This window comes from Mizuhopecten yessoensis, unplaced genomic scaffold (genome assembly GCF_002113885.1).
Source record: "Mizuhopecten yessoensis strain PY_sf001 unplaced genomic scaffold, ASM211388v2 scaffold3621, whole genome shotgun sequence".
Lineage (NCBI taxonomy): Eukaryota > Metazoa > Mollusca > Bivalvia > Pectinida > Pectinidae > Mizuhopecten > Mizuhopecten yessoensis.
The window spans coordinates 445,892-455,204 of NW_018405136.1; the positions used below are offsets into that span (position 1 = coordinate 445,892).

General features: G+C 35.3%; 1 protein-coding gene across 1 annotated transcript; it reads right to left on the bottom strand.

The window, feature by feature from the left end:
- Positions 1-230: 230 nt before the first annotated feature.
- On the bottom strand, positions 231-1,632 carry LOC110447815. Its single transcript, XM_021493754.1, has 3 exons — positions 1,582-1,632; positions 681-1,023; positions 231-394 (listed from the first exon to the last, which is right to left on the bottom strand). The coding sequence occupies exons 1-3, from the start codon at positions 1,630-1,632 to the stop codon at positions 231-233; spliced, it is 558 nt and encodes a 185-aa protein (XP_021349429.1).
- Positions 1,633-9,313: the final 7,681 nt, after the last annotated feature.

Here is a 9,313-nt window from a genome sequence, read left to right on the forward strand (position 1 = left end):
AGGAGGAGTTGCACTTACAAGATAATGGGCAAACAGACAGACAGACAGGATGATTTCCAATTAACCCCATGCAGGGGGTATACAAATGATTATGTTTACATAGAATTACTTAGACAATAATGTTTAAAAATTCTACAGAGTTTAAGTGGGCAACAACTGATTCTAGGTCAGCATCATCAATGGTCTGTCTGTTGCTAGGTGGAACTTTACTCTGTCCTTGCTGTAAATATTCATTTGGCTGAAACATCTTCATCCATGCAAACCCTCATGTGGTTGGCTGCATCCATAGGGTTGACCTTCTTGCCACCTTGTCCTGCCTCAAATATGCCTCTTAGAAAAGTTTTAACCTTTTCAAAGAAACGGTTAATCTTCCTATCTTTTCGCAGGGCCCAGCCTTTTGGTAACATTGCATTACCATGATTACAATGGCTTTCACCGTTTCTTGTGAATGACATTCTGACTGCTAGTGTTTCACAGACGTCCTTCCAATGAAGCTTTATACTGTCAAAACTTGATGTTTTGTTTAAAACAAATTTGTGTTTTCCTACCAATAGGTGAGCTTCAATGCCAGAAAATGTAAGAAACACCCTGGTGCAGCCTTCTTCAGGACATTGTACGACATAACCATTGTCAGAATTTGATGTTGTGTTCTTGTACAGGTGTTAACGTTGTCGCTTGACCATTATCAGATGAGGCCACAACAGTATTCCTTACACTTCCTTCGGTTGAATCAGGCTGCTTCAAGTCCTCTAAGATAATCAGACCAGTTTCTGATTGCTTTGTTGGAGACATCATAGAAACTTCTTCTTTTGAAAGAAAAGTGCCATCTCCTATGCCATAGGCTCTCCAAGTTCTGATTGAACCATCTTGGTTGAAATAAATGTTGTTGATTTTGGTGATTCCTTTAAGAGAGTGACTGTAACATGTCTGTTTCTTGAGATCTATTTGGACCACTGCAGCTTGACAACCAGCAATACATAGAAAAGTAACATATACAACATGTACATCATATAAATATTTATCCTGCAACTAGCCCATTTTCTACATACATACAGGGGTATGAATAAACAATAGTGATATTCGAATATTATACAGATATCGTCTCGTGGTACCCATCCTAATCACTTTCAACTGCGATTTGCATTGTGCACTTGTTATCTGCAGTGGTACCAGATAATGACCGCATTGAACACTATGATTGTGATGACATTTTTGCTGTAAATGCTGATTAGTCCTGTCACTCAGTGCATATCTAATACAGTGATCTCTATTTGCACATGTAGCTTAAAATTGGATTTTAGATAAACTTTACTGGTATGAATGTTTTTTCCAATGTCTTTGAGCTTCTGGCTATTGTCAATGATATGAGCCTGTATATCAGCAAGTAGTTTTGTCAGGGATTCATATATATATATATATATATTGCGGCTCCATCTGCTGCAATATTATCCAGTCCCTTCAGATTGGCTCTTTTAGATGCTGGGCATGATTGCAGTATTTTACGATAGAGGAAGACAGTGGATTGTAGTCAGATTCTCTACAGAAAGAATGATAGGTCTTGATTAGAGTAGAATGGCAAACTGTTCTGACTACTTCAGGAATTTTGATAATTTCACCACATTGCGGCCTCATTTTTTGTACCAAAAGAGCATACCTGAAAAAGAATAGTTTTCATGCTATAAAGTTTATATATACAATGTACTCAAATCAATGTGTATTTCAAAATTTTTGTAAAGATGCAACTAAACGTCTTCCTTGCATTTTTCAAGTTTCCCTTCTTGGGACCCAGTGAGAAACAGAAAGGTACTGGATTCTAAGGTAGGAGCAAAAGTGTGTTTCTATTCCTGTATTTGCAATAAAATGTGGATTTAGACATGTTAGAAAGATATGAATAATTGGTCTTCCTGCTTTGAACTGTAACTTTAAGACAATAAAATCACATATTTGATGTTGCAGTTCAAAGTTTTTCCTTGAAACAAATTCTTATTACCAGTATCTATCTTGCTTCAAAATATCTTAGATTTTCCAAAATTACCTGATGTTGGGTTAAATAAAAATTCTAAAGCATGAGAAAGTTTATCTTGGTCTAGCCTCTGCCTGAAATGTTCTTCCTTTTTTTGCAGCAGGAGCACCTGTAATAAATGTAGTATGGAAAAAAAAAATAAAAAAAAAATATATGTATTTTTTTTTAATGAAAACTCAGGAAGGAGAAAGTTACAAAAGCAATGTTACGCTATTCATTAAATAAAGCACAAGGAGTATTTCCCTAAAACAGTTTCCCATCAATTTTAAAATGAAGAAAAAGTGAGCATGCCGACAACAGAATGAAATTTGAAAAGTCTATGTGAAGCGTTAAGCACTATTTTGATTCATGAAAGGCAATAACTCCTTAATGATAAATTCAAAAATTGTCTAATATAAACTTAACCTTTTTTCGAGATAATAACCAAATTTTGAAAATCTACATATGTTAAGTGGTTTTCAAATTATTTAATTGATTGATTGATTGATTGATTGTTTGTAGTAAAAGTTTATCATCCATTGGAAGATAATTCAAGTTTTTCAGAACATATAAAAACAATTACATGTAAGTAATGAATTTCTACGTGCCGCGTTTTGGTTCCTGTGTGTTGCCTATTCAAAATTTGCGCTCCATGGGCGCTTGCTCAAAGGTGAAATATTATAACGAGTTGTACAGTTAACAATGTAAACAAATGTGGATCTCGATACGAGTATAAACATAAATGTAACTACACACATATATACAACGTTTTGAGCATTTTGAGAGAACTAAGAAAACAGCACTTTGTAACAAACCTCAGCGTAACAAAAATCATTGATGCAATTTTTACACTAAGGGCTGTGACAGTGCCTCCCTGATACCTCTAAGTTTCTTTTAAGGTAGGGTAATTTGCGTCAATCTAAATAGAACCTTATTCAAAAATTCCATTTCAAGCTAGTATGAAAGAGAATTTCAAGAAAGAATTTTAATAGATTGGCTCCAGTGTGTTCCTTACAGGTCATGCAAAATGTTGGCCAGTTCCAGGATACAGCAGGTACAATGTATGACACGATCTGTCTTGATAAAGAATTGGACGCTTATGCGCCATTCAACTTCGAGGCCGTTTGGTAGAGTTGTATAAAACAGCAAATTGAGACTTTCAGCAACTTTGTCACCTAAGCTTAGAATGTCGATTTGGAATAATCTGCCAGGTTATTTGTCCTATTTGGGTTTTCCCTGACCTCTCCGGCGATTCATAGAAAAAAAATCCAGCTGTGGTTAGGCCGTAAACCCCCTTTAAAAGAGAAACTCTTTGAGCTTTGATGACACCTCCTCTTTCAATTAAGTTTTCTTTTACATTACAAACAGTATACGTTTTTCTTTTATTCAATGCAATTCTTTTCTTTTAAGGTCATAGTCATTATTTCATGGTTCAGCAATATCACCATTTACCACAATGATTATTTTGTAGAATTATTGTGGTAGAGAGCCGAAATATTTCCTGACGCTAAAGGCGTCCTTCCTTTCGTACTTTAGAGAGACCGGTTTGTTCTATGAGGGTTGAGATTGCATGGGATTAAACAGAAAGTTGCCTCGTAGATATCACTCTTCCCGGGTTGGTACTTTGTTAAGGCAACACACTCATTTATTATCAGTGGTATCATCTGTTGCGTGTAACCAACTAGTGGCCTGTGCTGATATTGTTTTTGACTTAATAACGATCTTCTTAAAGACACGAAATCTGGAATCTGCGAAGATTTACGATAATTAGACGATCGCAAAATATCACTTTTCCCTAAAACACCAATTACTTAAAGTTTCCCAGAACAAGAAATATTTTTAAAAACAGATAAACGGCAGAGTTTTGATGTATATATGTGGTTATAAGATGAAATAGCTGTGCCATTGCTTAAAACATATGATGAGAGCAATGGATATCAAAGAAATTAATGTCTGCACCAAAATATTTACGATTTACTTGTAAGTGAAAACCATGTTGATCGTTTAACGGGAGATAACCCGCAAAGTGTATCACACGTTTTACATGTGTATGGCGCCGACGTCTCAAATATCGAGCTGAATATAGTAAAAATAAGTAGATTCCGTGTTATTCGTGTGTCACTTAGATATAACGTAATCATCATAAGAGATAGAAAGCATAATACATCATAAAAAATTATATGTTCATGTATAAAGAGATGAGTAAACATATGAAGTGTGTAGCTCGGCGCCATTTTGTGATGCAGGTACCAAATTACGCGACCACAGTGCGGTTCGGTTCGTTTCTAAAACCGAACTGTCATTTTGTAGAACAGTGTTGTTAACTGTTTGAATCAGAATGCACAATGGATTCAAAACGATCCAAAGCAGCTCTAACAAAGTCCCAGCTCGCTTTAAACCCAAAACCGCTTCTCGTTTTACCCGAGATCTAATTCTTTGTATAAAGGCATCCCAACCGGTGCCACCTAGCTATAGCGCGTCATATAACATAGAGGGCTTTTGAAGCGAATCTCAAGCAAACACAAAATGTATTTAAGGAGTAACGCCGATCCTGTATTTCATGAAATTATGATATATTATATACTATATAAAAAACCGTTTTTTTACCATAAGGACTAGGTAATAGCTATATACTAGATATCATATATCAACGACATCAGAAATAAGGCTATTGTACAGATATCTCATGAACATAAGAAAATATCTTTCATACTGTGTATCGTGAACATTTTCGCCGCGGTTCAATTTCCGCCTTTGTCGCCCTTCGGAATAAAGCAAAGGTGAGGTCAGCATTTGGCCCCCACTTTGATTTCCTTTATTCTTTTGCCATATGTAGATACATAAAAATGATCAATAACTGCATAAATGATTATCCATAATTGTTACTGATAACCGAAGTGGACCTCCTTGCATAACACCAGGTTGAGTGACGGGGGTATCCTAACAAAATGACCGAAAATATCACAGGCAAATGTTAATTTGGAAATGAATTATGATAGTGTGTATATAGTGTATAAAATTACTGTTATTTTGATACTAAATATGTCATATTGGTAGACATGAAGTAAGCGTAGTGATACTTTTAATTGGAAAAACATGCAAAATTTTCACAAAATTTAAAATAAAACTAACATTGTCAACTTGCCTTTATATAGTTACAATGGTAGTCTATATTTTAAACTTCTATAAAAACTTCCTGTATATGTATTCTGTCTACAGAATCATTTGTATGTAATATCAAAACCGGTAATGTATTTTTTTAGCATGCCAAACATGATCAATGCCCAATTTCACATAACCTTGAAGATTTGACTATCAATGTTTGCTATGATAAATACCGATACATTTTCTGTTTTTGTATCATACTAACACATATGTTAGGCATGTTTTCAAGTTATGTGCAGCAGTAATAACGCATGAATATGTATTCTGTCATAGTAATATTTCCTCTGGAGAACTACTTTAGGTCTGAGATTGTGTTATAGACAAAGCTATGCAATTATATAAAAATAAATAAAATAATCTTAATAACAAAAGTTTTATACACTTTATTATACCCCCGCAACGAAGTTAGGGGTGGGGGTGGAAATATACTGGAATCAGCTTGTCTATCCGTCTATCTGTCAACTCATTCTAAAGTAATGGACCAATTTCAACGAAAGTTTCCAAATATGATAACTGACACCTGAAGTTGTGCATACAGGTATTATTTTTCATTCTGACCTTTTTTCCCCTCAAAGTTATGGCCTTGTGTTGAAAAATCCTTGTCCGGCTATGTCCTCCAAAACTAATGGGTCAATCTCAACGAAAGTTTCCAGATAGGGTAACAACCATCTGATAGTGTGCATCCGTGAATTCTTTTTTAAATCTGACCATTTTTTTAACGGAGTAATGGCCCTTTGTTGAAAAACACTTGTCCAGACAACTCCTCCAAAACTATGGGGCCAATTTCAACGGAAGTTTACAGATATGGTAACTGCCCCCTGACATTGTGCATACAAGAAGTATGTTTTCATTCTAACCCTTTAAAAAGGAGTAATGGAGTTTTCTTGAAAAACACATTTTGTCTGCCTCTCACACTTCTTGGCCAATTTCATGAAAGCTTACAGATATGGTAATTACCCCCTGATGTTTGCATCAGGGTAGTATTTGTTCATTTCGACCCTTTTAAGGAGTTATGGCCCTTTGTTAGAAATCTTTGTCTTGGTAACTCTTCCTTAACTACTAGAACGATTTCAGTAAAAGTGGGTCATCTAGGCTAACAAGATGTGGTATGAAAGTATGTTTTGGCATAGGGAGGGAGTACAAGAAGTATGTCAGTGATATATACACATACATAATTACTGGTGGTAGACTATGGATTAATTTGCAATGCTTTGCCTTAGTTAGCCTTTATATTACAGTTCTGGTTTATATAGGAGCGGTGGTTTTAGTTAATCTTTGGCTTACATTTCTAGTATTTATTTTTGTAGCCTTTTGACCATTCATATTACACTATTTTATATCGTTAACTCTAAATAAATAAAGCAAGTAAAGATACCCTTGTCTGACTCCACATACAAAAAAATATATCGGCACATTTGGTTTTTGTGACCTTGAACAAAGGTCATCAAAACTAACAACACTTAAACTCATTTACATCAACAACCTTCTCACCAAATATCAACACCCAATGACCTTTAGTCATGAAGAAACACAGGTTAAAGGAAATGTGGAAAGAAAGCTATGTTTTCCTTTTTTTGAACCAAAAGTAGTATACGACAAATTTACCGGTTTTCATTTTTTTTGAAATTCCTGATGTTGAAAGATGTTAATGGTAGCCAACTTTTTAACAAGTTAGAAAAATATACTAGTTTTAGAGCTATAGGAATTAACGTGTCTAAAATGGAAAATTCTCATAAGAAATGAAATTTCACACATTTTTCTGCTTAATTCTTAAATACAAAGAACAATTCTTTATTGAAATTGTGTAATATTCGGTATCAAAATAACAGTTGAAATACGTTGCACACGATGATGATATAATTTTATAGTAATTGTGCCATTTAAATGCTCTAGGAGGAATTGTATTAATGCACATTTATAACCCATACAAGTGTAAGTCAAGGAGGTCCCATTTATCATCAAATGAATTCTGAAACTAACTGTACCTGATTTATCCATACGTTTTTGGATTTATCTTGTTTTGAAATTCCAAGTGGGGGCCGACGCTAATGTTAAATCTCCATAGGCGTTGACCCTACCTTTAAGAATACAGCGAAAAGTAGTAAGCGATATAAAAACATAGAAATCAAAGGTGAAAGGCGAAATTAGCATCAGGCGAAAATGAATTTTACTGGCGTAGGGCGATTTGCCTGAATGAAAGAGGTCAATATGTAAGGTCGGTTTGCCATTGTGGTCTCTGTAGTAGTGAAAGACAATTGTCCATTGCCAAGTTGTGACCAATTTTATATAACTACTATCGAAGCATGCAGAACGAAAAATCTATTTAAACGAGCTTTGACTAATTTGAAATGAAATGTATCAATCGATGCGGAAAGCCACAGAAATTCCGGCTTTACTTTTCAAACTGGCACAGGGGAGACAACCGTTATAGGTGCGCGGTATACAGCAGGAGAACAGTGATCGAGCCAGAAAAGAAATGTTCTGATTTATCATCTGATGAAGAAAGGAAGATGAAATTCCAAAAATGATAGAAAATTATAACTGTATCGTATGTTGATTTGTATATTAAAACAGAAAAACATCGTATTTTTTATTTAGTCACCACTTTTCTCGACTTTTTACTTCTCTTGGACAGTAAACTAAACTAAATGACTATGGGCGCGAGCTCTCTTTGACATTTTTTTCTATTGGACTAATGCCTTGAAATTTCATGACATCCAAATAGATTTTTTACAAATCAAATATATGAACCTTTCCATCGCCAACATCTTTTTTTCACGTACAGTTAGTGGTCTGTGGTGGGGAATTGTCCTAGTCATCAACACTATAAGGAAATATCTCCCTCAGTGAAGGATTACAATGGAAATAATACTCGTGGCATAAATAATTTTGTACCACAAAGGCAGTACAAATGCAATCGGAGAGACAAGCTAATCGCTTATAATCATACTGTATTGTCTTAGCAGATATAATACCATATAGTTCCTGCATTAACTGATGCATGACACACAACATGGAATTTAGTATTAGCAAAACAAATCACGATAATATCTTCTTTTTGGTGATACAGAAAAATCATAATATTAGCCGATTTATTCTGACAGGTCACCACCTTATGTTTGTAGGGCGTGAATGAAACCCTATTAAACCAAACCAATCCATACCGACAGACAACAAAATATCTTGTTTTAACTTATATAATATGACAGACCCCTGCAGGTCGGGGTTCAAGAAAAGAATTTCCCTGTTGTAATTGTAAAAGAGGACTTATGTGGGAACCCCCCTGCATAATTGAGGATTTGCTTTTGTGCCCTCTACTTGGGGACACAAAAACGACCAAAATAAATGTTCAGCGCTCAATGCAATATTTGGGATCATTTTATTTATTTCTACTTCTAACTACCTTTTATATCCTAGTGCCTTGTTTGTTAATTCATTACTTTTGGTTTGAATGTTTAGCATTCGCCAATTTGAGGAAGACAATTGGTTGTCCCCAGGCCGAGACATACCAAAGTCCTTAAACATGGTAGTTGTTATTCCCAGCTTAACGTTAAGCATTTAGGGGAATGGCATCAACTGGTTCAGTATAATGTGACCAGGCAGAATGTTGTGCTGGGTGCCTTTGGCATGCTATTTCAGTGAGGTAGCACTATAAAGTTGGCATCATATCTTCGCTATCACAAGGAGGCAAGCACACTAACATACCCTTCCCCCTGCACACATACATGCAAGCATGCATGTACAACAACAATGGGATCCCGTCCATAAATGACCTCAGCTGTTGATAGTGCGTTTAACAAAAATAAAACCAAATCAGACATACCATAGAACTCTTGTGCTACCTGTTATTCTGTCTTTTCGTATTGCAGAGTTATCTGCTCTTGTGAGCAGGTATTGATCATTACGTCATTCGTTTGTGTGGGGAAATTACGTCGGTTTCTAAAAAAAATATGACGTTACCCACATAAACAAATGAAGTAACAATCAATAGCTGCTCACAAGAACAGATAACTCTGCAATACGAAAAGACGGATTAATCTGACAGACCACAGTTCTAACTCAAGTGTATTAGCCGATATAATAAGAAAGTGCCCAGTGTTTTGCATTAACTGTATGAGTAGTTGAAGAAAGACAACGCAATAGATG

Bases quoted from the DNA above. Each gene is read 5' to 3' on its own strand.
- LOC110447815 (XM_021493754.1), bottom strand. From the start codon at position 1,632: ATGAGGCCGCAATGTGGTGAAATTATCAAAATTCCTGAAGTAGTCAGA. The intron at 1,024-1,581 runs GTTTGCCATTCT...GGCTAGTTGCAG, and splicing joins TTCCTGAAGTAGTCAGAACA to GATAAATATTTATATGATGT. The intron at 395-680 runs GTCAAGCGACAA...TGTTACCAAAAG, and splicing joins TGTGGCCTCATCTGATAATG to GCTGGGCCCTGCGAAAAGAT.